We start from the raw sequence: 27,840 nt of genomic DNA on the forward strand, positions 1-27,840 counted from the left end.
TTTGTCTCCTTCTAAACTATCCTTTTTAACCTCGTCAGTGTTGCTGCAGTGCTCTGACTGTGCAGGACCGCTGCTAGGAGATTACACCTACAGTCACGTCAAACTCTGATTGTTTGTTTTTCAGGTGAACTCGGTCAACTGTAACACCAGCTGGAAGATCGTCTTGTTTATGAAATGGAGCGACAATCAGGAGATCATCCTAAAAGGGGTTTGTCTCACAGTAGCCACCAGAAAAAAAAGCTCTTTTTTACAAACTATTTTTATAGGAATTTGGGTACTTAACACATTTCTATCTAATACAAGAAAGAGATATATATAAACACACATACAATAAATGAACAGTCAAGTAAGAGAATAAGGAAAACAAGGGGGAAAATCATACTAGCAGCAAGTTTCTTCCACACATGTATAAAACGTCTCTCGTTTTCTTCCAAGAGGTGTTGTATAATGTCCCTTATCAGAGCTGAGTGGGCTGGTGGCTTTGTTTGTTTTCAGTTCAGTATCATCAGTGTACACTATGTGCTTACAGATGAGATATTGGTTATTCAACAGCTCTACATTAGGAGCTTTAACACCCAAAATAGACCTTACGACAGTACTGTAGGTCTAATGGCATCTTCACAATATTTGACAAAAGTGTGAATGTATTAAATTGATGTTTGGAGCACCACATTGGTTGCAAGCGAGGTGTAAAGATATCCTATTTGTTTCATGAATATGAATTGGAATAGCTTCTTGTTTATTATATATATTTAAGGAATGCATCTTGTGGTATTTGAAACATGCTTTGGGCACAAAATGTTAAATATTATTTTTTTTTATTTTGAGTAATTATTTGGTTTTAAGGTTAAGTAGAATATTTTTGAGAGTAACAAATCTTCCCCTTCTCTCCAGGGCGATGTGGTGCGGTTATTTCATGCAGAGCAGGAGAAATTCCTCACCTGTGATGATCACAGAAAAAAACAATATGTTTTTCTCCGCACTACTGGGCGGCAGTCGGCTACCTCGGCAACCAGCAGCAAAGCCCTCTGGGAGATAGAGGTGAGGAAGAATATTTTTAGAGTTGTTTTTTCTTATGTGCTGAACTGTATGTGTGTTAAAATGTAGTAAAGTGTAGCCAGCAGTAAACATAAAGTAAGCCTTGCTGAATTGTTTTCTTATCCAGTTTTGTAGGGAAACCATAAATCCCATCATTTACTTTACAGCATACCGTATAATTCAGTCCACAGCATCTGTTAAATAAATTGTTTGCATTGGTGTAAGATGTTGCTGCCCTCTGTGTGCTCTGGTATCAGGTGGTGCAGCATGATCCATGTCGAGGGGGGGCGGGCTACTGGAACAGCCTGTTCAGGTTCAAACACCTGGCTACTGGACACTACCTGGCTGCAGAGGTCAGACACTAACTGTGATAAGAACAAAGCAACATTCATTATTATTATTATGTATTTTTTATTAGTAATATTTGCTCAGGCTTCCCTCTCTTTTCTCCATCAGTTTTCAAGTAGACACATACACACACACACACACACACACACACACACACACACACACACACACACACACACACACACGTGTGCCCTACAAAAGCATCCTTAGAAACCACTGTTTGCATATTTCTAATAAAAATAATATTATATCTATTTTTGTTTTGTTTTTGCATTTTGTTTTTGTTATGCTTTGTTTTGTCTGTCTTGTTTCGTCTATAGTCCTGTTTCTGTGTATTTTTATGTATTGTGTACATATTGTGTATTGTGTTCCTGTTTTTTGTACTGCCCTTTGTACCAATAATAAAAAATAACAAGGCAACATTGAGAAAATCAAATACTTTCGATATATATTTTGATTATATTTTAGGTATTACTATTGTAATTGGTATTTTTGAAGATATTTAGATTACTCAGAAAATGGTGTCATTTAACTATAAAGCAGCCTGTAAGACCAGGGAAACACAAACTGAAGTTACATTTAAGCTATATTGATAATACAGAAAACAATATTGAATGGTGAACCACTTTGTATGTTTGCAGGTGAATCCAGACTATGAAGAGGAGTGCCTGGAGTCCCGCTCCTCAGTAAGTGAGCCACATTGTCATTGTTTGTCCATTATTGTCTAATAGCTTACCCAACTTAACTTGTTGATGTAATACTATGAAGCAAGAAAATACTTGTTTCTGATTGGCTGGCAGGTGTTAAAGTTACATAGAATATTAGGACACCTCAAGCCCAGCTCCAGACAATGTTTAACCGCTGTTGAAATGCCAAGGTGTCAGTAAAGTGCAAGTAACCACCATAGTAACTACTGTATTCGCTGGTAAAACTCACCTGACTTTAAAACAAACCTTTAAAGAAAGCAGGTGACAGCTTCCCTGGTCTCCAGGCTGTGAAAGTGGTGCAGTTAAGGACGGTAAATGTCCTTTGAAATATGAAAGCTGTGCAGATTCTGTAGTGGTTACTATATCCAGCAGGTGACGGCTGAATGTATTTTTGCAGCGTGAGGTGGTGTTACATCTCAGTCGCCAGCAGATAGCAGCCTTTCACTGTGAATGCATCTCTCTGGATGGTGCTTTGCCACAGCTCACTGAGCTGCCTGTCAACTTGAGGCTGCTCACATCTGCTGACCAGGCAGTGACAAGTGAACCAGCTCACAGTTGGTCTGCTCCTGAGTTTATTGCCTCTCTTCTACAGTTAAAAGCAAAACTATAAACTATACCCATCGGAGCTGAAGTAGTCAGCAGTAGAAAAATAGTCCCCAATTTATTCTGATGACTAGAAAAATTCTATTTTCATTTACAGTTGAGTCTAAACCAATCCATTTTATTTACTAATTGTGCCTGGTCTGGAAATCAGTTTAAAGCGCTGACTGATTTGATGAAGTCGTTTAGATAAGTATTTTCTGGCGACCATTATTGGCTCATTTAAGACATTTATCTGGAAAAATTCAATTTACAAAAGAAAAAAATAGTTCTTTTGACAAAAGGGGTCTTTGTATTTATCAAACTGCATTTAATTTTCCTAGAAATCTTCCCACAGTAATACTGTAGTTAACCCTGTCACTGATTCACTCTTCTCGATCTTGACACAAACGTGGCAGATAATCTCAGTTGCTGAAAAAATAGATCTATTAAATGATTTTTTGTAATGCTGGCAATTTCTAATCATGCTCTGTTTTGACTTTTCCCTCCAGCTGGACTCGGAGCAAGAAGCCTTACGGGCCCGTTTGAGAAATGTCCAGGACAAAGTCATGTACACCCTCGTGTCTGTGCCTGATGGAAATGACATCTCTTCCATATTTGAGCTCGACCCTACCACGTTAAGAGGGGGGGACTCGCTGGTACCCAGGTAGGAATGTTAAAGTACCGTTAAAGTACCGTTGAAGTGTTTCGAACCTGCTCAGACCTGTGTCACAGAGAAGAGCGTGGTCCATTCACTGGTGTGTCACTCTTTCCACTGAAACACCAGACAGCAGGCAGGTTACAAGTCGGGGACTTCCACGGTATATTAAGTCATCTTAACGTGTTTGCAGAACAATAAACCATGGAAACAGAATGTGTGTGTTAATGCTTGATACTGTGAGTGTGTGTGACTTACTGTTACTCACAGTAAACGGTATCATACAGGTATAGATTTTCTTCATAGTTGGTGATGCAGATAAGGTTATTCAAACTAATAAATTATCAGGAAATGTGTTTGTGTTTGAGCAGATGTGTTTGTGCTTGTTTGCGGGGAAGATGACTTTCTACTGTATCGGTGACAAATTATTCCGGCAATGGGTGTGTTCACTCACATTATTTTACTGGAAGCATCATTCTCTAGAATAAGCTGAATAAGCTGAAGGAAGAGGATTATCCTCTAAAGTTGGATCACTACCCAGCACTAAAATACAAGCATGTGTTGCTCGTACTGAGCATATGTTGCTCCTGAACTTTAGCTTTCACATATACACTCACTGATGGACTGATGTATCAATCAAGCTCTACTCTTTCTTCAGTAATGAACTTGTGCTATACTCCCAACACTATTCAAAGTACAATCAAATAATATTCTAAGCAATGGAAGCAAAAAATATTTGGTCGATCTTTTATCAGAGATAAACATGAAACGTTGATGAGCCTAATAAAAGTGAGAGCCAGACCTGGTTTCGCCATATGTGTGTGTGTTCCTGTTGTACAACACGGTTATGAGTGCAGACAGTGGTGGACTCAGGCTGTTTGAGTGGCGGGGGCGAAAAGAATAATGAACATTGAAAGGGCATCCATAAGTGCACTGCATCATGTTTTCTCCATCGGTAGGCCTCCTGGAGGCCCCACCCCCGTAGACGGCACTTTATCAGTTTTGTTAGAGATGGGACCATAGAAATAGAATATAGGATCTTATATATATACTGTATATAGATATTTAGATATCCTATTTTATTCCTATGTATAGGATCGATCCGATCCAATATCTGTATCGGGTTCTGATACTGATGTAATTCACAAATTGGATATCAGACTGAGTTTACCGATCCATATAAATACGTCAATTTGTCATTGAAATGCTCTTATTACTTTAGAACTCATTTATAAAAATCTATTAGTAGTTGATAATTGCTGTGTACTTGATTTGTTTAAGTTTATAAGGAGTTCATTAAAGGAGTTGCCAGGAGTTTATTTCTTGTCACCATGAAAGGCATTTTATAATTTTTTTTATCTAACATAGTGGCATCCAAAAGGGAAAGCCATATTTTGCTTTATATTTGATTCTGTAATGTCCACAGATTTACAAATTTCAGGGATGCCTAAGAATATTGCTGTGTTTGCTGTTTTTTATTTCAAATATTACCTTTTCAAGTGTCAGTATGTGCTATCTAGTAATTGTGCTCCAAAAATAATATGCAATCATCAATCAAATATATTCACATGTGTTTTTCAGGAACTCCTATGTGCGTCTCAGGCACCTCTGCACAAACACATGGGTTCACAGCACCAACCAACCGATTGACAAGGAGGAGGAAAAGCCCGTCATGCTGCGTGTGAGTGACACTTCATTTGCACTAATGCAATAGTATATGTCTAATAAACTGTTGGCACGACTGACTGTACATTAGTTGTAAAAAATCTAAACTAACTGTTGTCAGCTGAAATACTTCATTCCTGCTGTGAAGTTATGGAAGTGTTTTGGAATTGAATATTAAGTGCCCTGTATATGTTTATTCTAGGGCTGTCAAAGTTAATGCAAATTAGTTTTAACGTCACTAATTTCTTTTACACATTAACGCAAGTTGTGATTTTTAGGTTGTAGCGGGCTCAGTTTTAATGCAAGTGAAGATACCGATATCATACAATAGCTTGTTGCGATGGAGGCTAAATAACGCTCCAAACTTATGCTAAATTTGGGCGAGGAAAAACTGGCATGGCCATTTTCAAAGGGGTCCCTTGACCTCTGACCTCAAGATATGTGAATGAAAATGGGTTCTATAGGTACCCACGAGTCTCCCCTTTACAGACATGCCCACTTTATGATAATCACATGCAGTTTGGAGCAAATCATAGTCAAGTCAGCACACTGACACACTGACAGCTGTTGTTGCCTGTTGGGCTGCAGTTTGCCATGTTATGATTTGAGCATATATTTTATGCTACATGCAGTACCTGTGAGGGTTTCTGGACAATATTTGTCATTGTTTTGTGTTGTTAATTGATTACTAATAATAAATATATACATACATTTGCATAAAGCAAGCATATTAGCCCACTCCCATGTTGATAAGAGTATTAAATACTTGACAAATCTCCCTTTAAGGTACATTTTGAACAGATCAAAAAATTGTGATTAATTTGCGCTTAATTGCAATTAACTATCGACAATCATGTAATTAATCATGATTAATCAATTGACATCCCTAGTTTTTTTTCCGCAATAAATGTACAATTATAGTTTTCTTTATGGGTTTCTAGAGTATTCGGGGAAAGAATCAAAACAAGTGGTCCCAGAGACCAAATCTAAGTACTCTGAATTTCTCCTCTTGCTCTAATTGATGACAAAGTTGTACATTTCTTTTCTGATTCAAGATCGGTACTTCGTCACTGAAAGAGGACAAAGAGGCGTTTGCCATCGTGCCCGTCTCCCCCGCTGAAGTGAGAGACCTCGACTTTGCCAACGATGCAAGTAAAGTTCTGGCCTCTATTGCTGGAAAGCTGGAAAAAGGCACCATCACACAGAATGAGAGGAGGTATTTAAAATACACAGCGGTGCCAGATTTTCAATTTCTAACAGGAAACAAGGTAGTCATGTGTTATTGCTTTGTTCCTCTCTTTCCTATGTACAATCAGAGCAGTTACCAAGCTTCTAGAGGACCTGGTGTTCTTTGTGGTGGATATTCCCAACAATGGACAGGACGTTCTAGAGATCATGGTCAACAAACCCAACAGGGAACGACAGAAACTCATGAGGGAACAGAATATTCTCAAACAGGTAATACCTTAATTCAGTAACATTTTGAACACACTTGTTGGATTATATTTTCCATTGAACGTGAACTAGTTTGAACCTCACTGAACTAAATTCAACTCTTTATCATAACTCAAAGTGGCACGGTCTTCAGACCTGCTATCTGAATCAGCATGTCCTTTTGACTTTCCCTTCAGTATGATTTACAACTGTCTCAACCTTATCCACGCATTCAGATCTTCAAGCTGCTGCAGGCTCCGTTCACAGACAGTGGGGACGGTCCCATGCTGCGACTGGAGGAGCTGGCTGACCAGCGTCACGCCCCCTTCAGACACATCTGCCGCCTGTGTTACCGGGTTTTGCGTCACTCTCAGCAGGACTACCGCAAGAATCAGGTACAGTACGTCAGGCCTAAAAGTCGTGCATTATGAGCACCGGCACTATATGACATACATGGGTCTATGTGGAGTTTGTGTAAAGGTGCATTCCTAATTCCCTTGATTAAGTCTAATACTAAGTGAAACAGGCCTTTGCCCTTTCGTGGCTCTGATATGAAGATGTGTAACTGAATGTCCTGTGCATTTTACTAGGCGCACCCGCCAAGCCCCTTTATCAGATTGTCTGCTAATACGAACACACAGAGCCACACAGTGATACGATCTCATTCTATAACAAATATTTGTCAATGTGAAATACAGCATCCCCATTTTCCAAGAAAAATTGAATTCTCTTAAACACATTACATCGTAATTGTTAGAAGGGTCATTTAATTAGGTTGAATAAGGAGGCAGTCTGATTCTTGTGAACATGCTCTGTTTTCCTGCACACAGATGAACAAACCAAAATGGCCTAAGTCAATAAAAGTAATGGATATAGACGTAACAAGGTTATGCCTCATAGTCCCCCTGGAGAATGTACAGAGATGAAGATAACAGGGGTTAAGTTAATAAGGACATTTTTCACAGTGGGTCTTGTTTTGTTGACTGTATGCTCAGACTGTTTGTCTGTCTGTCCCGCAGGAGTATATCGCCAAACAGTTTCGCTTCATGCAGAAACAGATTGGCTATGATGTCCTGGCTGAGGACACAATCACAGCTCTGCTCCACAACAACCGCAAGCTGCTGGAGAAACACATCACTGCTGCAGAGATTGACACGTTTGTTAGCCTGGTCCGCAAGAACCGCGAGCCCAGGTCTGTGTGTGCGTCTGTCTCTCTCTGTGTGTACACCATGAACACGGTCATCCTTATTATAATCTGCTTATCTTCATCATACAGTATCCTCTATACATGTATTCATACAATGAGTTCACTTAAAGCACACAACCGGAGGGTTCACACTACAGTGTAAACTTCCACAGCCAGCTACCGACAAGTAAGGATATTCAACATTTTATTTGAACATACAACTTTAAGATGTGCACTTAAAGGGACTATTTGTAAGATTCAGAAATGCTGCTTAACAGTGACACCTGTGGCCTTGAAATCAACGAAAGTCAGCGTCGAGCTCGTGCTTGCTCGCTCTACATATACATGAACGAGCATCGCTCAAAACAGTGAGGCGACAGACGTCAGCTAAAACCACAATATCACTCTATATTTCAGCTGCTTGGCAGTAATGTTAGCTGACCAGACGAAGGTCTCTCCATGAATCAATGCTGATCCTAGTGTTGGCTTTTCCTGCTCAGCGCAGGCTTCAGCAGCGGGACTCCTCAACGGGTTACGTTATCGCCTCCCGACCGCAGCCGGCAGCCGAAGACACCGGCACCCGGTCGGTAATGAGACGATAACGTAACTCGTTGAGGAGCCCCGTCACTTCACAAGACACGGAAAACCTCTGTTGGTCTGGAGGAGCTGCAGCATTTATTTCTGCCCAAACATCCACTAGATTTTCTCAGAGCTAAACTAACTCTTCTGCAGTGTGGAGTGAGCGCGGGTTCACGTCTAGAGGTGGAGCGAGACAGCGAGGACGCGCGCGCTGCCTGAGTGAAGGAGAGCAGGCAGCGGAGACGAGGCTCCGGCCACACGCTACATTTATACGCTTAAAAAGTTACAAACAGTCCCTTTAAATGTCACTTAACTTGTGTTGTAATGTCTCTTTACTGTTACGATACATTAGGGCTGGGCAATAATTCAATGTGATAATTTATCGTCTTTCAGTGGAATCGTATCGTGATGAAATCATATATCGTGATACACAATTATGTCATCTAAATTGACATAAGATTTCACAGAAAATCTGATCAAACTCAAATCAATCAAAGTCAATCAATGAAATCAAACTATTGTCCTAATGTAATTACTCTATATTTGTGTGCATGCATGTAAACACAGTTAGTGTATAGCTGGAAATATTTATTCTTTTTTTTTCTCTATAATTTCCCTTGAAAATGTTATGTTCATTTTGCACTAAAGTTGTTAATTAATTGAGAAAATACTATTTAAATCACACAGAAGTATACAAAGATAGGTTTTACCATGTGGTTATTTCATATAGACTATTTATTTATTGAATTACTAGAAACTATATTGTGATATATATCGTTATCGAGATATGAAGTGACCTATATTAAGATAGAAGATTTGTGCCATATCGCCCACCCCTACGATACATCAGTATAGTCACTTAAAGTGATAATATTAAAGTGTGTCATGTTACATTGGTTGGTATATTATTCACTCTGCAGAGATGTTATGTTTTTATATGTCTCTGTTGCTAGAGTTGATCTTGAGTTGATGTTGTTTTTTTAAAAGCATTATGGGTGATTGAATTTTGCATATCTTGTGTGTGTGTGTGTGTGTCCAGGTTCCTGGACTACCTGTCAGACTTGTGTGTGTCAATGAATAAGTCCATCCCTGTGACGCAGGAGCTCATCTGTAATGCAGTGCTGGATCCTGCTAATGCAGACATCCTCATAGAAACTAAGTGAGTAGTCCCCCCCTCTGCCTCCACCTACTTCTGTCTTATCCTCCACAGAAAAAGCCAATGTGCACTAATTTGAGCTCTAGAAGAAGATTAATCAATAATGAGAATAATTGTTAATGGCAGGAATAGCGTGGTACATTAATAAGCTGATACGTCTCTACAGCAGCACAGATGTGCTTACTAGGCTTTCTACAGTTTCTTAGGGTGACAGTAATGGCATTGGCAGTCATTGTATCCTAATCCTAATGCTAAATTTGTCATAAATGCTGACTCATTTATTCCAATCAGGATTTAACAACAACAACAAAAAATATCCCCCTTTCCTGCAGACTCGTGCTGTCGAGATTTGAGATCGAGGGAGCGCCGCTCGGGGAAAACTCTGTGGAGTCAGAGGAGGATGAGGAGGAGGTCTGGTTGTTCTGGAAAGACAGCAATAAAGAGATCCGCAGTAAAAGCATCAGGGAGCTGGCCCAGGACGCCAAGGAGGGCCAGAAGGAGGACCAGGAGGTGATCAGTTATTACAGGTAGTTACTGGGCTTTATTGTTCATGTGGTTGTCTGGGAGAAAGGAGATCATGCTCGTCCCCTGTCTGACTTAACATTGAGCCGAAGCAGAGGCAGCAATGTGATGCTGATGACTGTAATAGTTTTGTATATGCAGAATCGGTCACAAACAGCATTTTGCTGTTTCAAACGTGAGTCTGACTGTGTGTATTTACTGCTACAGGTACCAGCTGAACCTGTTTGCGAGGATGTGTTTGGACCGCCAGTACCTGGCAATCAACAAGATCTCTGGCCAGTTGGATGTGGACCTGATCTTACGATGCATGTCGGATGAAGACCTGCCCTACGATCTGCGTGCTTCCTTCTGCCGCATGATGCTGCACATGCATGTGGATCGTGATCCTCAGGAGCAGGTCACACCTGTCAAATACGCTCGGCTGTGGTCTGAGATCCCCTCAGAGATCGCCATTGATGAGTGAGTAAATGGACAAATGTAATGGATTATTCATTGTAGAATATTTAGTATGTCTTAGATTCATTTGTGCTTTTTTTCTTTCTTGTTTTATTGTAGCTACGATAATGATGGAACATCTAAAGATGAAATTAAGGAGCGATTCTGTCTGACGATGGAGTTTGTTGAGAACTACCTGAGAGACGTGGTGTGTCAGAGCTTCCCTTTTGCAGATAAAGAGAAGAATAAGCTCACATTTGAGGTCAGTCTGCCACATTCTTGATATCTAATCCCACCCGTGTCACGTTTTGTTAATCCATCTATCGTCCGTGTTTAGGTGGTGAATCTGGCCAGGAACCTGATTTATTTTGGCTTCTACAACTTCAGTGACCTGCTGAGACTAACCAAGATCCTGCTGGCTATTTTAGACTGCGTCCACGTGAACACAGTTTTCCCTTTCAACAAGATGGACAAAGAAGAAGAAGAGAGTAAAGGTATGAACGCCGTGCTCGGTCAGCGGAGCACCAAATATCTCATGAACATAAAATTGATGTCTGTATTTGTGCATGTGTGCGTGTGCTTGTTTCCAGGCAGCAATGTGATGCGGTCCATTCATGGCGTGGGAGAGCTGATGTCCCAAGTGGTCCTGAGAGGAGGAGGCTTTCTCCCCACAACATCAAACACCAGCTCCAGTGGAGTCACAGTCAAGACCCAGACTGAACCTGAGAAGCAGGACATACTGGTGATGGACACCAAGCTCAAGATCATTGAGATCCTGCAGGTGAAAGACATGCAGTATTATACTTTAATGCATGTTTACGCATACTCAGTGCCTCCACCCGCCAACATATTCTCATAAAACTTTCTGTCCTGTCCTGCAGTTCATCTTGAATGTCCGCCTGGACTACAGGATCTCCTGCCTGCTGTCTATATTTAAGAGGGAGTTTGATGAGAGTAACTCCCAAAGTGAATTATCTGTAACTGGAGCAGTGGAAGGACCGAACAACATGCCCGGTCAGGGTGACATTCATGGCTCAATTTGACACAAATACGGGGCCAATGAAATTTACTTAAGTGGTTACAAATATCTTCTTTTATTATTCTAGGGGCTTTGGATTTTGAGCACATAGAAGAGCAGGCAGAGGGGATATTTGGTGGAAGGTAATCCCAGTTTCAATAAAGGAAGAGTCAAAAAATAGAAAGAGAAAGAGGATGTGTTTTTCATTTGAGTGTGTTTGTTCTGCATGTGTCTAGTGAAGAGAACACCCCACTGGACCTGGACGATCACGGTGGCCGTACCTTCTTGAGGGTCCTTCTCCACTTAACCATGCATGACTATCCTCCTCTGGTGTCCAGAGCCCTCCATCTGCTCTTCAGGCACTTCAGCCAAAGGCAGGAGGTTTTGCAGGCTTTTAAGCAGGTATACAGCCAACAACTGAAGCAAAAGAGTGCAGCAGGAATGAGTCCTTAAACCCGGAAATGAGTTTAGCACTTGAGTTCCCTCGTCTGGAAGTCAATGGTTTTTTTTTTTTAATGGGTTTTTAGTTAGATGCCTGAAATAAGGTCTGTGGTTAACACAAGCTGAAGAGATTTTAACATACTGTTCTACACAATAAAATACGTCAGTAAATATCCCACTTGTGCATTTTGAAGCCTTTGTCTCAAAAAAGTTGGTAACAAAAAGCTTAATGAGACTAATAAACGTCATCACGCCGACTCGTCCGCTTTTACAGCCTTCATGTGTATACTCACGCTGATGGACCGTGGTGTAGTTTGTTTTTAGTTCGATTTTTACTTCTGGGGAATGCATTCATACTTCAGAAATCATAAAAGTGGTGTGCAGTTGTGAAGATTATCTTGTGTTTGTTTGCCACAGAGCTTATTTTTCTGCAATAATCCAAAATCCCATTGGCTTTTTGTCGAGGGAACCAAGGTGATGCTAACTTCCTGGTTGGCCTACAAAAACACGTCATCCCTGGAGCACTCTATGGAAATCATACCATTTTACCTAAAATTAGCACATGCATACAAACAAACAAAAATGCATTTACTTTAACATTTGAATGTGGGATCAGCATTCCCTGCCATGTTTCTGCTCTGTACTTTATATTGTAATGTATACTGTATGTGTTCACAGGTCCAGCTGCTGGTCACTAGTCAAGATGTGGAAAATTACAAGCAAATAAAATCCGACCTGGACCAGCTGCGCTCCATCGTAGAGAAGTCTGAGCTCTGGGTGTACAAAAGACAGGGGCCAGACGAGGGCATGGATGCAGGAGAGGGACTCTCCACTGAGCCAGAGCATAAAAAGGTGCAGTATGTTGTCCATCAAAAGAACCACACACAGACGGTGAAAAGGCTGTAGCCACTAAGCATCTTTACCAGAGTAAGGCCTTTCTCTCTGATGCATTGCCTCTGGTGTACCTTGTAGGGGGATTCAGGGGGCACAGACAAACCAAAGAAAGCAGAAAGCACCAGCAGTTACAACTACAGGGTGGTAAAGGAGGTAACTCTCTCACCTCTATGTATGGTTAACAAGCTCTTATCTGCCTATTGTTGTTGCATGACCCTAGAGACTTGTCTTTCCACATACCTCAACCCCTCACATTTTCTTTCTGTATTTATCAGATCCTGCTGCGGCTCAGCAGGCTGTGTGTCCAAGAAGGTCTGTCAGGTAGGAAGAGCAGGAAACAGCAGCAGAGGCTGCTGAGGAACATGGGGGCGCACGCTGTCGTCCTTGAACTCCTGCAGATCCCCTACGAGAAGGTATCAATCAATTTCAATTTCAGTGAAATGTTTAATGGCATGCTTTTTGTGTGCGTGTAAAAGTGGACAAACCATCACATCAGACATTTTCCACATCCAGGGAGAAGATTTGCGTATGCAGGATATCATGAAGCTAGCCCACCAGTTTCTACAGAATTTCTGTGCAGGAAACCAGCAGAATCAAGCCCTGCTGCACAAGCACATCAATCTGTTCCTCAACCCAGGGGTGAGCAGTCCTGCCAGACAACGCGCCACGCCGCCACTTGACTTGATTGATGCAGTGTCACTATTTAAACAACCTCATTCTTTTTTTCTTTTGTTCAGATTTTAGAAGCCATCACCATGCAGCACATCTTCATGAACAACTTCCAGCTGTGCAGTGAGATCAACGAGCGTGTGGTTCAGCACTTTGTCCACTGCATCGAAACGCACGGCCGCAACGTCCAGTACCTCAAGTTCCTTCAGACTATCGTCAAAGCGGAGAATAAATTCATCAAAAAGTGTCAGGACATCGTCATGGCAGAGGTTGTGCCTTGTTTCCGCCTTTCTAATGTTTGAAAGATGCTACAGTCTCCTGATGTCCTGATGTAATCGTGTACATTTGTTTCTTCCTACAGCTGGTGAATGCTGGCGAAGACGTTCTGGTCTTCTATAACGACCGCGCCTCCTTCCAGACTCTGGTCCAGATGATGCGATCCGAGCGGGACCGCATGGACGAGAACAGCCCTCTGATGTACCACATACACTTGGTGGAGCTCTTGGCTGTCTGCACTGAGGGCAAGAACGTCTACACGGAGATCAAGTGTAACTCCCTGTTACCGCTGGATGACATCGTACGGGTGGTGACCCATGAGGACTGCATCCCTGAGGTGAGATAAGGATTTGATAGCAACTGTATGCATAAACAATAAGCCAGTCATGGAGCAGTCTCGGGAAGCACTATTTTAAATACAAAACAATTATCAATGCATCTAAATTCTTTGCTTTTAATTATTCTATGATCAATGAAAAAAATGTATTCAGCTGTATTGTTTCGTAAGGAGTTTTGTGCATCATTGGATTGTGTGATGATTTTTCCACCAGTATTATTATTATATAACCCTAATCCTAACCTTTCAGGTGAAGATCGCCTACATCAACTTCCTGAATCACTGCTATGTGGACACCGAGGTGGAAATGAAGGAGATCTACACCTCAAACCACATGTGGAAACTCTTTGAGAACTTCCTGGTTGACATTTGTAGAGTGAGGAACATGAAGAGGCTCTATAGCAAGTTTTTACTTCACTTAGGAAATGAGGAAAGTTAAAATACAAGCAGTTGTGTTATGTTTTGCTTACAGGTGTGCAACAATACAAGCGACCGTAAACATGCAGACATCATTCTGGAGCGCTACGTGACGGAGACGGTCATGAGCATCGTAACGACTTTCTTCAGCTCGCCCTTCTCTGACCAGACTACCAGCCTGCAGGTATGTGACCACCAACTGCCGAAAGAGTTATAAAACACTGTGCAAGGAAACAACAGTCAAGTTTAAAAGCATATACTCTAGCTTTAAAGTAGGGCTGTCAATCGATTAAAATATGTAATTGCGATTAATCACATGATTGTCCATAGTTCATCACGATTAATCGCAAATTAATCGCAATTTTTTTATCTGTTAAAAATGTATCTTAAAGGGAGATTTAATATATTCCCTCTACTTCCCCAAGTATTTAATACTCTTATTTGCTTTATGCAAATGTATGCATCTATATATTATTGGAAATCAATTAACAACATAAAACAATGACAAATATTGTCCAGAATGCATTTAGCATAAAAAAAATATGCTCAAATCATAACATGGCAAACTGCAGCCCAACAGGCAACAACAGCTGTCAGTGTGTCAGTGTGCTGACTTGACTATGACTTGCCCCAAACTGCATGTGATTATCATAAAGTGGGCATGTCTGTAAAGGGGAGACTCGTGGGTACCCATAGAACCCATTTTCATTCACATATCTTGAGGTCAGAGGTCAAGGGACCCCTTTGAAAATGGTCATGCCAGTTTTTCATTGCCAAAATTTAGCACAAGTTTTGAGCGTTATTTAACCTCCTTCTCGATAAGGTAGTATGACATGTTTGGTACCAATGGATTCCTTAGTTTTTTTAGTTTCATATGATGCCAGTATCTTCACTCTAGCTTTAAAACTAATTTGCGTTAACGCATTATTATCGCGTTAACTTTGACAGCCCTAATTAAAAGTGATGAGTGAATGTGAAAATGTATCCAATGTCATAAACGATTGTGTATTTTTGAACGAGACAAGGATAAATTGGTTTCATTATTTTCTGTTATTTGATTAAAGGGACTGTTTGCAACTTCTTACACGTATAAATCATCCGGGTCGGTGTCCCATGCGCGCTCGCGTATCGCTACGCTGTTCAGACTCAGACTCCAACACAAACTACACGGAAGCACCAAAACCACAAAGTTATATCTAGTGAAGTCCGTCTTGCAAAACAGTGTTGGCCGCGGTCGGAGGACGCGGGGGAGACCGTAGCTTTGGTCTCCAGGACCGGAGTCTCTGCTACTCTGCCTGCCTGCCTGCCTTCGCTCAGCTCAGTGAATGTACAGTGGACGTTTGTGCAGAAATAACTGCTGCAGCTCCTCCAGACCAACAGAGGTTTTCCATGTCTCGTGAAGTGAAAGGGCTCCGCTGCGAGAAACGTTATCGTCTCTGACCGGGTGCCGGTGTCTCCCCTGTTCCCTCCGTCCGCGGTCGTGAGGCTGAAGCAGGAAAAGCCAACACTAGGATCAGCAGTGATTCATGGAGAGACCTCCGTCTGGTCAGCTTACTGCCAAGCAGCTGAAATATAGAGTGATATTGTGGTTTTAGCTGACGTGTGTCGCCTCACTGTTTTGAGTGATGCTCGTTCATGTCTATGTAGAGCGAGCAAGCGCGAGCCAGACGCTGACTTTCGTTGATTAACGGCCACAGGTGTCGCTGTTAACAAGCATTTCTCACATGTAGAGTTGCACCACATGTATGTGTGTGTGCATGTATGTTGTCAAAAGCAGATGTAATGTGAACCTGTTGCTATGAGCTTTCCTTATAGACTTGTCATGATCCCTGACCCATACAGTATGTCTGAAATGTCTAGTGCACTCTCTTGTCAAAAGGTCATCTTTCTTAGAATATACTTTTAAAGGACCGTACCCCGATCATTAAGCTGTTATCTACTTGTAAATAACCTCCAGCCTATTAATGTACACTATGTGTCATGCTCTAGGTGTCCATCAGAGAGAATGTAAGTGCAGATAGAATACTTATTTGGTACCCCATGTCATTTAAACAAGTAGCTTGACTTAGATTAGAACACTGTGGTGTTTTTCATATTAAGTTTTCAAATCAGTGTTTCCGTGGAGTTTCTCAGAATAGTTTTTTGTCTGACTAACATCACAGTGAGTGGTGAAGGAGAATGAATGTCCCCCCTCTCTTTCCATTCGTTTGTGTTACTCAGAGTAATGTTAGTCATGGTCCTGTAGAACTAATCGGACATTACAAAGTTAAGACCAGTCAGATGTGATTGTGGTTGTTGGCATCCCGTAGTGCTGATTAATCATTTCCCTTGTACAATAGATACGTCAATGTTAAGCAAACTGTCATAGATTCATAGAAATGCTCTTTTTATTCACAAAATACGTATTATTATTATTATTATAAGAACTTTATGACCAGTCAAAAAATAATAATCCTTTTGATCAGCTCTGATGCAATCAGAAAATATTTTTTTTGGACTATCACACTTTTTACAAACAAGATCCAAAATCCATGCTTTGCATTATAGAGCACTTGAAATGTCTGTCCAGGAGTGACGGCTGTCTCTGAAATGTATTTAGAAGTATGTTTGTGATGCATCCGGGCTGTTTTATGTCTTCACTTCTTGTATCCTCTGCTGCAGGCCTCTCTGTTGGGGAAAATATTTCAGGTATTGTTCAATTCAGTGGGGAAAACACAAGAGTTGGGTGTTTCAGATTTGTGTTGGGTCTAAGAGAAAACTTGTACCTTGTCATTTATATATGTGTGAGTATTCTTAGAGGGGACTGATTTTGACTGGGCGAGGGCTGGGCGAATGTCTGCTCAGGGATTGATTGATCTCCTGTAAAAAACACCACTGGGTCAGCATGCTGTTCTGACCACAGGTGCTGTCACACCAGCTAAGCTACATCACTGTGTGGGGAGGTGTGTGAGTGCAGCCCTGTCTCTTAAAAATTACGATTTTGAATCACGATTAATGTTTTTTTTTTACTAAACCTAACCCGGTAGTTTTGTTTCCTGAATTTAACTAAGTAGTTCTGTTGTGTTTTCGTTTTGTTTTAATTAACAACTTTAAAAACGTGTTTAAAACTGCGACCATAATCCGGGAGAAAATACGTTTCCCTCAAAACATATTTTGGTTATGCAGTATAGTTGTATGGGAACGTAATTTTATGGGAGACAGGATTGGTGTGTGTGTGTGTGTGTTATTAAAGGACAAAGCCTGTAGTCCAGATTGTTGGTATTGTGCTGTGGATAACAGATGGGTGTCTTTCATGTTGTCGAGGGACATCTTTTTCCTTTAAAGACTAGAGCAGTTATTCCAGTTCGTTAAATATAATAATCTACAGCCTTTTTCTGCTTTTTTTCTTGCATCTTCTTCTCAGACCAGGCAGCCGGTCTTTGTGCAGCTGTTGCAGGCAGTGTTCAGGGTCTACCATTGTAACTGGTTGGTCCCAGTGCAGAAGGGCTCTGTTGAGAGCTGTATCAAGGTGCTCTCTGATGTCGGTAAGATCAAGATCCTTCTCAACACTCCCATCAATGTCTGTCTCACAAGCACTTACTTTTAAATTCTAAATCAGTCCATCATGTACAGTTTGATTAACAGTTTCTATTTTAACTAGGGCTGTCAATCCATTAGAATATTTAATTGTGATTAATTGCATGATTGTCCATAGTTAATCGCAAATTATCACACATTTTTTATCTGTTAAAAATGTACCTTAAAGGGAGATTTGTCAGGTATTTAATACTCTTATCTACATGGGAGTGGGCAAATATGCTGCTTTATGCAAATGTACGTATATATTTATTTCTGGAAATCAATTAACAACACAAAACAATGACAAATATTGTCCAGAAACCCTCACAGGTACTGCATTTAGCATACAAAATATGCTCAAATCATAACATGGCAACCTCAAGCCCAACAGGCAACAACAGCTGTCAGTGTGTCAGTGTGCTGACTTGACTGACTTGCCCAGAACTGCATGTGATTATCATAAAGTGGGCATGTCTGTAAAGGGGAGACTCGTGGGTACCCATAGAACCCATTTTCATTCACATATCTTGAGGTCAGAGGTCAAGGGACCCCTTTGAAAATGGCCATGCCAGTTTTTCCTTTTCGAAAATTTAGCAGAAGTTTGGAGCGTTATTTAACCTCATTCTCGACAAGCTAGTATGACATAGTTGGTACCAATGTGTTCCTTAGGTTTTCATAGTTTCATTTGATGCACGTATCCTCTGAAATCAGTGACGTTAAAATTAATTTTGTGTTAACGTGTTATTATCGCGTTAACTTTGACAGCCCTAATTTTAAGTTATGCTTCTTTATCACATTTACTATTAAGCAGAGAGTCTTGAGCAAAAGTTACTTTGCTGATTTATCACGTCTGTATGTGTACCTGCCAGCCAAAGGCAGAGCAATAGCCATCCCTGTGGACCTGGACAACCAGGTGAGCAACCTGTTTGTGAAATCCAACAACATTGTCCAGAAGACAGCTATGAGCTGGAGACTTTCTGCTCGCAATGCTGCCCGCAGAGACTCTGTGGTGACCGCCTCACGGGACTACAGGAACATCATCGAGAGGCTGCAGGTACAATATTCGTGAGCTTTTGTGCTTTCTTGTGTACGTGTTAAATCAGTCAAGCAGTAAGGACGTTTCTTTGTCTGGCCTGTAGGACATTGTGTCAGCTCTTGAGGACCGTCTGCGCCCGTTGGTCCAGGCCGAGTTGTCAGTTCTGGTGGACGTGCTGCATCGGCCCGAGCTGCTCTTCCCCGAAAACACAGACTCACGCAAGAAGTGTGAGAGCGGAGGTTTTATATGCAAGTAAGCACTGAAAATATCACCTTCAGCTAAATACGTCTATTATTGACATATGTGAGTGAGTGTATTCATTATAAATGAGACTTATGAGCTAATGTTCTCGTATAGGCTGATCAAACATACCAAGCAGCTGCTGGAGGAAAATGAGGAGAGACTATGCATCAAAGTTCTGCAAACGCTGCGAGAGATGATGACAAAAGACCGTGGTTATGGAGAGAAGGTAGGAGAATCTGCCAAGCACAGACTTGGTGGGGTGATGTACTTCATGTGCACGGTATGACTGTGCTGTATATTGTGCTGTATATAATGCATAAATACAGTCGTAGAAAATATATTGAACGTTTTTTTTCCAAATGGATTTTGACGTGGTGCATACATATGTAGGATTTCTATTCAAAGAAAGACCATTAACTTTGCAGGAACTATAAATAAAAGCAACACAATAGATCAAAGATTGAGTTGCAAAGTCTTCACAGAGAAATAGCAATATGACATATATGCAATATGTTATGGGATTAAATTATGTATCCATGTAGGTGTAGTTGTATATAGTTCTACAGCCTCACTGCATTACACACAGTGAGTACCCTTATTTTGAAGGGATTTGGTTTGTTCCTCCTGTTACAATCACGTCTGCAGTCAGTAAGGCAGGACTGGTCACTTACTCAGCGATGCTTTCAGCCACATTCACCACTGTGTGACACTGCACTAATTCTGCTCACCGTGGCTAATGTCCATTCATAGGGCTGGGCGATATGGCCAAAATCTTCCATCTCAATAGAGAGCTGCAGGGATGACATATTTTTGTAGGCCAACCAGGAAGTTAGCATCGCACGAGTTCCCTTAACAAAAAGCCAATGGGATTTTCCACTGGGTTTTGGATTATTGCAGAAAATAAGCTCTGTGGCAAACAAACGTTTATGATACTTACACGTTTTGTTCAGCAAGTTAATCTCCACAAATGAAAAACACTTTTAGGTTTTTTTGAAGCATAAATGCAATCACCAGAAGTAAAAAGCTAACGTTAGGCTGTAAACGAACTACACCACGGTCGCATGGACGCAAGTATACACAACGAGTCTGTAAAGGCGGACGAGTCGGCGTAATGACGATTAGTAGTCTCATTTAGCCACTTGTTAGCAACCGCCTTTTTAAAGACACATAAAGGCTTCAGAATTCCCGAGTGGGATATTTACTGACGTATTTTATATCGTAGAACAAAATGCTAAAAAAACTCGTTGACTTCCAGACGAGGGAACAAGAAGTGTAAAAATGCGAACTCATTTCTGGGTTTTAGGACTCATTCCTGTAGCACTCATTTCATATCTCGATAACGATATGTATCACAATATGCATGTATAATATCAAGTAAAAAAGTTTCGGTTTGCATGCGTGCAAACAAATATATAGTAATCACATTAAGACAGTAGTTTGATTTAACTACACTGGGTTATTCCCGTGGTCAGAATTCTTATCAATTCAGATTTTCTGAGAAATTTGAGTCATTACGTGCTTGTTATTATCAATGGAGGTGATGTAATCGTGTATCATGATATCTCGTTATATGATTTCCTCATGATACGATTCCATTGAAAGACGATAAATTATCATATTGAATTATCGCCCGGCCCTATCCATTCATAAATGTCCTCTGTGCTGCTGAAGTTGATAAGTATCTCCACAGTCTTAATTCGCGTAACTTACATGTCAGGCTGTATCATTGACCTCTGCTTTAGCTTCTTCCTTCCTGTGTGTTGTTATCTAACCCCTTACACCCTCTGTTCTCTTTCAGCTCAGGGCCTTTGATGATGAGATGGATATGCCTAAGGTTGTCTCTCTTTTTCTTTTACTCGTGCTCTTGTTTCCTTGAGCTGCTGTCTGTTATATCTGTGTAACACTAGTAGTTGTTTTGTAACGGCGTTGTAGCAGCTGCTGTGGCTGTGTGCTGTAGCTAGCGGAGGCTCTAGGCACAGCTGGTAACAGATAGTGGTCAACTGATTCCTGCCATAAACCGGTGTATAGATCAACTGAAAACGGTGAGGAAGAGGTGGAGAGAGAGAGAGATAGGGAGATGAGTGCTGTGGCTCAACAGAGTTGTGTTATTCCAAGTTCCAAGGTGAGTCACTTGCTGTCCGGGCAAACTGCCAGTGCTGCATTTACATGCCCCACTTTCTGCCAATGTAAGCACCACATCAAGTAAAAGTCATATCGGGACATAATACTGTATATTTGAAAATTAATTCCAGTTTGATACTGATGTCACATTTTATTTTATACTTGTACACACAAAGCATGAAAACAGATTACAGATGTGAAAAGACAGCTATAGGTGTATAGTAATTAGAAATGAAAAAAAATACACAAATAAAGGAAAATAAGTGTCATAAAATGAACTAAAATAAACTTTAAAATGATAGCGAGCTCTCAATAAGATATAGTTGGGACATTCCATATACTGTATGTTTTCCCAATATTTCAGAGTAGGGATGGGATGATAGAGGATTTTATCGCGGATTGTGATAAAAAACACTCTCAATAAGTTGATCAGGGTGAATTTCCATTATTCTGATCATTTTGAATATCGTCACATTAGTGACTCGCAAAAGCTGTCTGGCTCGCTATCATGGTAAAGAGGTGGAAAATGTAGCTTGTTTTGAAAAAAATTTAAATTATTGCTTTTTTTTTGCCATTTTTTATCTGTTCAAAATGTACCTTAAAGGGAGATTTGTCAAGTATTTAATACTCTTATCAACTTGGGAGTGGGCAAATATGCTTGCTTTATGCATGTGTATGTATATATTTATTACTGGAAATCAATTACCAACACAAAATAATGTCAAATATTGTCCAGAAACCCTCACAGGTACTGCATTTAGCATAAAACATATGCTCAAATCATAACATGGCAAACTGCAGCCCAACAGGCAACAACAGCTGTCAGTGTGTCAGTGTGCTGACTTGACTATGACTTGCCCCAAACTGCATGTGATTATCATAAAGTGGGCATGTCTGTAAAGGGGAGACTCGTGGTTACCCATAGAACCCATTTACATTCACATATCTTGAGGTCAGAGGTCAAGGCACTCTTTTGAAAATGACCATGACAGTTTTTCCTCACCAAAATTTTGCGTAAGCTCGGAGCATTATATAGCTGCCTTTGCGACAAGCTAACGTGACATGGTTGGTACCAATGGATTTTTTAGGTTTTCTAGTTTCATATGATGCCAGTATCTTCACTCTAGCTTTAATTCTGCTCGTTAAAGAAATTAGTGGCGTTAAAACAAATTGACAGTTTTAATTAAGATACAAAAATGAAATGCAGACTCGCACAATGTTGCTGTTTTTTAAAATGTATTTATCCTTTATTTATGCAGGAGGACCTTATGATTTATAATTACCTTATTTAGGATTGTGTTTTACTCTAAAAAAAGACGTGTCCTATCTGTGATGCAATAAAACATTTGTTTTTTCAACAAAATGTAACGTAAAGTGATTCCAGTACGTTTTTAACCATATTTTGACAATTATCGGGATAATATCATGAATCGCAATTATTTTGGCAGGATAATCGTAGCATAAAATGTTCTAATCGCCCCATGCCTATTGAAGGGAAAACTGTCTGTGTCTGGCTTTACGAAAAGGAAGGTGAAGATAGTAAAGCCATAAAAGCCTTATCACTTCCTTCACTCTCTTTTTTCTTTTTATCACCGTGTTTTATTGTCTCTTGACAATGTTTAGCTTTGTGAAGGGTGTTTCCCCTGCATCTCCTTCAGGCGCCAATAGGGGGCACTGTGACTGTGTGTGTGCCCTGTATGTGTGTGTGTGTGTGTGTGTGTATTAATGAATGTGAGGGGCTGTGGCAGTCATTGAGGCTGTGTCCTAGTTTTCCTTGCCTGAGAGCTGCACGATTCCTGGGCTCCTGCCAACTCTGGGCTGAGGTTACATAAGAACCAGGCTTTTTTTTTCTTTCCTGGAACTCAGCCCCTCCGCTGATGTGTGACCTCCAGCAGTAATTGCCAATAAAAGTGTGGAGGAGCTGTTTACCGACTGTGTGTGTGTGTGTGTGTGTGTGTGTGCGTGTGTGTGTGTGTGTGTGTGTGTGTATAAACGCAAGTTGCAAAGATAGGGGTGGAGGTGGGGGGAGTGTGAGAGAGAGATGATCCCTACACACACCTGTTAAATGTTGTATCTCTGTCTGTCTACACATGAAAAGCAGCTCTAATATAAGAGCAGCAGTTGTGCCAGTCTTCATATTCTCATTTCTCCCTTTTGGCCGCACTAAATCATCGTGACAATTCCTCAACTACTCCCCACTTCCACTCACACACCTTTCTCACATGGATGCAAACACACCCACCCACGCTGTGTAAACTTACTGGCTGTGAGTGTTTGTGTAGGTGCGATATGAAAGTGCGTAGTTGGCTCTTGTCTCCCTTTGAGTAAAGCAGAATAGCATATGATTGAAGAGGGACAGAGTCAATGTGTGAGCTTGTTTAACAGGAAACATCTTATATAGATAGATCACATAAAGCAGGCTTACATAGTAGTGTTCTGCATTATAAGTTATTATCGAGGCATTTATTTGAAATGGAGATAGCACGAGATGTATTTTTGACCTCCCCAGTGTGTGCATACCGCATCGTTGCTAGATGTCAGGGAGGTGATTATCAGCTATATTCGTTGCTCTTTGGCTGTCAGAGTTATGCAAGAGAGGAGTTCATGATACACAGCGTTGGCTCCCCTCTTCACCTGGCCTCATGTGTGTGTGTGTGTGTGTGTGTGGTCTAGTCAAAGCGGTTATGCAAGCCCTCCATGTTGGGAGTAAGTCATGTTTCATCCCTCTCTGCCTCGTCCCTTGGCAAGCCCGTCGATGGGACGGATTTAGAAGAAAAATCTCCTCTCTGACTTTTAGATTTTAAGACTGCATCTGGATCGCTTTTTTTATCCGCTCGACACATTTCCTCCCACACTCACAGCGGTGCTTTGCCCACTCTTGGTCAGGACAGAAATTAATTTTACTGCGCTGGTATAGATGTAGGTCAGTTGCAATGAAAATGACAGAGCACAGTCTTTTTTAATTTGGTCTGCTTTTCTGTCTGCACATAACAAGCAGCCGAGTGGTAAACCCCAGCGTTCATGTCATTCACCGCTGGTTCAAACATGACTCAGTCTCAGCCTGCAAAGACATGTTTATTTACGCACTTTCACACCCAAACATAAAGTAGAATGCACTCTTTGTGCATGTGTGCGTGTGTATGTTTCGCACATATTGTCAAACTGAGAGGTGTGAGACTGATCAGGGGTTTGCCCCGGGGAGTTTCCAGTTTGGTGGAATGCTGTGTAGCCGGGGCGGATGTGGCAGCTGTGAGGGGTTACCCTGTGGTGTCTATGGTCAGACCGGGGACGATTAGCCACACATATCTACTCTGATCAGCATGTTGCTTTGCGGTTTGATGTGGTGACAGCGACGCAGAGTCCACAGACTTAGAATATGTTGCTTATCGAGTGTTTGTGGCCCCCTGACCTGCTGCTGAACTTTGCTCCACTGCGTTGTCTTTAGGCGGGATCAAATCAGTCGTTGAGACATGACTTGGATTTCTTTGTGTCAACGCTTTGTGTTAACTTCAAAGCCGAGTACAAGTCATAAACTTTGAGGTTTGCTCAACAAAAGTACTGGAAATATGGACACAATAGAAATTATGAGAAGGGCTGTCAAAGTTAACGCCACTAATTTCTTTAACGCATTAATGCAACTTGCGATTTTTAGGCTGTAGCAGGCTCAGTTTTAAAGATACAGTGAAGATACTGGCATCATATGAAACTATAAACCTAAGGAATGTATTGGTACCAATGGTCGTACTAGCTTGTTGGGGAGGAGGCTAAATATTGCTCCAAATGTGCGCTTAATTTTTGGCGAGAAAAACTGGCATGGCCATTTTCAAAGGGGTCCCTTGACCTCTGACCTCAAGATATGTGAATGAAAATGGGTTCTATGGGTACCCACGAGTCTCCCCTTTACAGACATGCCCACTTTATGATAATCACATGCAGTTTGGGGCAAGTCATAGTCAAGTCAGCACACTGACACACTGACAGCTGTTGTTGCCTGTTGGGCTTGAGTTTGCCATGTTCTGATTTGAGCATATTGTTTTATGTTAAATGCAGTACCTGTGTTTCTTGACAATATTTGTCATTGTTTTGTGTTGTTAGTTGATTTCCAATAATAAATATATACATACATTTGCATTATCAAGCATATGTGTCCACTCCCATGTTGATAAGAGTATTAAATACTTGACAAATCTCCCTTTAAGGTACATTTTGAACAGATAAAAAATGTGTTATTAATTCGAGATTAATCACGAATAGACACGGACAATCATGCAATTAATCACAATAAAATTAATCTATTGACAGCCCTAATTATGAGTAATAGTAATGAAACATGAAATATATTAAAAAAAGATCCATGGAGAACTTAATAGTGTAGCTTTTATCCAAAGCGTTTATGCGAGTATACTCTGTGTTTTTCTTCTTTCTCACTGTGTCTACTTCTGTCACTTTCACATTCCTTCTCTCTCTTACTACACTTTTGAAGATGCTCTGTGTCGGGCTTGGGGCTATGGAGGCCGATGTTTTTGAGCAGGGGATTCTGCACATATGAATTTGTCAGTATAATTATTGATCCAGGATAAGCGTGCAGCATAATCGAGGTGCAGAGTGTACTGCTGCTTGTACTGTTTAAGGAACCTGTGCAGTATGTGGCATTTGCTGTCTTGTTTGGACACTTAATGTTGTTTTTTGTCACGTATCTGTCGTTCACGGAGTAGCATGGCGTGCGGCTTCCAACTCTCCTAGCAGCGCGTTGTATTTTCCTGGCACCATATTCCTCGTTGTTAACCAGCTAAATATTTAATTTCTATGAAGCATGGTTGTCAGTTGTTGGAGTGAGGGGTATTTTTAGACACCAGTTAAGGGGAGGCTTATGCTTCCTTTCTGTGCAACGGCCTCACCGAACACCCAGTAGCATCATTTTTATTATTTGGTCTAGTGGAAGTCGGCATGCCAGGTTAAGTGGAACGGCTAAATTTAACAGGATTTTTTGTTAAGTTTATCAAAAGACATCAGATATGTGACTTGAGTCTGCTTGACGTGGCTCAAGTACACACCAGAGTCATGATATTATATAGATAAACTCTGGTAACTTACCATATTTGGTGCACACAGAAGCAACGCTCTGAAAAATGATGCATACAGTACTGTGCATCATGCTGTTGACCCTGACTGACGGAGAGGGACTAGTTCAACTGTCAAAGTGTGTTAATCTTAGTGTGTTTGTTATTCTCTCTCTCATCCTCTCCATCTTTCCTCTTTCCCTCTGTGTTTTGGTGACAGATGGCCACTGTAAGCAGCTCTGTTTCACTGGTTTAGTGACCTGGTTCCTCTTGGAGTGATTATGTAATTCTAACCCCATCGCCCCTCGCCAATCCTCTCCTCTCCTCTCGCCCGGCCCTCCTAGTGTCTCCTTTTACATAACAAATTATGTTGAACATTGCCTTTTACCAGTTTCCTTTCCCCCCTTGGTGAATACTGTACACAGAGGGATTGAATTTAGATGTTGTCTAACCTGAGTTCCCATTGTCTGTGCGAACCATTAAGGAAATTAGAAAGCAATTTGATTATTGAGCGTTTCATCTGGCTCAGAACAGGGCCCAACCTCTCACCTGGTGTTTACTCATTCCTGACTTTAAGTGAGTGTTTTTCTTAAATATAAATAGAATAGTTTTGGGAAATAGGATTATTCTCTTTCTTGACTTCCTGGAGTCTTATCATCACTCCAGGAAGTCACTGCGCCCATCCCAAGCCCCCCAGGAGGAGCGCCGGGCTTTGAAGCAAATTTTACATAATGGCCAAACGGTGGTAATACAACTTGTTTATCCGTCACGTGATACCATTGGACCCAAAAAGACTTTTTCCCATCCATAGACTTACATTGGGAAAGAGACGTCCGTAAATCAGCAGGTCATTTTTTTTGAGGTGATTGAACTTCCCAGTATGAACACTTGAATAGCCCTTATTAAATCATTAGGTCCTAAAAGTTGTAAAATGCACTAATATACAAATCCAGAGTTATTTCCCTTCCTACGTTCATGTGAATGGCTGGACCGAGGAATGGAAGGCGCACATTTTTTTTCTTCATGTGCCACTGAGCAACTTTTATAGAAATGAATGGGCCCCCGCCTCCAACGATGGATCCAGTTCTCTTCATACATCCATAGCCTAGCCTTTTTTACCTTTGGGCAGAGCCAGGCTAACGGTTTCCCCCTGTTTCCAGTCTTTTTGCTAAGCTTAGCTAACTGGCTGCTACTGTTGTAGCTGCAGCTCCAGCTTCATATTTAACGTACGGACGTGAGATTGGTATTGATCTCATCTAACTCTCGGCAAGAACGCGAATAAATAAATTTCCCAAAATGTCTAACTCACTCTAAGACAGCAACAAATGTCTCATAAGGTGATAAAAACCAGTGATGTCGAGGGAATTTGGAAAATTACCAAAAGATCAAATCACACTGGACATGTCTTTTAACATCATAGTCAACACTGCTCACATCTCCTGTCTCTGCTCTCTAAACCCTTC

The 27,840-nt window shown here is 41.0% G+C and overlaps 1 protein-coding gene across 6 annotated transcripts in view; it reads left to right on the plus strand.

The window, feature by feature from the left end:
* Positions 1–27,840, plus strand: part of LOC141766300 (inositol 1,4,5-trisphosphate-gated calcium channel ITPR1) — an 85,728-nt gene that overhangs the window by 22,398 nt on the left and 35,490 nt on the right. For 3 of the 6 annotated variants that reach the window (XM_074633009.1, XM_074633018.1, XM_074633033.1), the window contains exons 8-40: positions 125–208; positions 895–1,041; positions 1,296–1,391; positions 2,028–2,072; positions 3,185–3,339; positions 4,912–5,011; positions 6,051–6,211; positions 6,312–6,453; positions 6,666–6,824; positions 7,449–7,621; positions 9,234–9,353; positions 9,683–9,877; positions 10,080–10,331; positions 10,428–10,569; positions 10,645–10,801; positions 10,898–11,088; positions 11,189–11,321; positions 11,414–11,468; positions 11,562–11,727; positions 12,445–12,618; positions 12,739–12,813; positions 12,936–13,073; positions 13,174–13,299; positions 13,398–13,598; positions 13,691–13,942; positions 14,193–14,318; positions 14,415–14,543; positions 17,021–17,047; positions 17,763–17,883; positions 18,787–18,971; positions 19,057–19,205; positions 19,311–19,422; positions 20,995–21,030. In XM_074633009.1, the coding sequence (XP_074489110.1) occupies positions 125–208; positions 895–1,041; positions 1,296–1,391; positions 2,028–2,072; positions 3,185–3,339; positions 4,912–5,011; positions 6,051–6,211; positions 6,312–6,453; positions 6,666–6,824; positions 7,449–7,621; positions 9,234–9,353; positions 9,683–9,877; positions 10,080–10,331; positions 10,428–10,569; positions 10,645–10,801; positions 10,898–11,088; positions 11,189–11,321; positions 11,414–11,468; positions 11,562–11,727; positions 12,445–12,618; positions 12,739–12,813; positions 12,936–13,073; positions 13,174–13,299; positions 13,398–13,598; positions 13,691–13,942; positions 14,193–14,318; positions 14,415–14,543; positions 17,021–17,047; positions 17,763–17,883; positions 18,787–18,971; positions 19,057–19,205; positions 19,311–19,422; positions 20,995–21,030 (4,524 nt within the window). The remainder of the gene's footprint in view (positions 1–124; positions 209–894; positions 1,042–1,295; positions 1,392–2,027; positions 2,073–3,184; positions 3,340–4,911; positions 5,012–6,050; positions 6,212–6,311; positions 6,454–6,665; positions 6,825–7,448; positions 7,622–9,233; positions 9,354–9,682; positions 9,878–10,079; positions 10,332–10,427; positions 10,570–10,644; positions 10,802–10,897; positions 11,089–11,188; positions 11,322–11,413; positions 11,469–11,561; positions 11,728–12,444; positions 12,619–12,738; positions 12,814–12,935; positions 13,074–13,173; positions 13,300–13,397; positions 13,599–13,690; positions 13,943–14,192; positions 14,319–14,414; positions 14,544–17,020; positions 17,048–17,762; positions 17,884–18,786; positions 18,972–19,056; positions 19,206–19,310; positions 19,423–20,994; positions 21,031–27,840) is intronic. The other 3 variants (XM_074633043.1, XM_074633023.1, XM_074633051.1) reach the window with 3 other exon arrangements.

The sequence above is a fragment of the Sebastes fasciatus genome, chromosome 1, assembly GCF_043250625.1.
Source record: "Sebastes fasciatus isolate fSebFas1 chromosome 1, fSebFas1.pri, whole genome shotgun sequence".
Taxonomy (NCBI): domain Eukaryota; kingdom Metazoa; phylum Chordata; class Actinopteri; order Perciformes; family Sebastidae; genus Sebastes; species Sebastes fasciatus.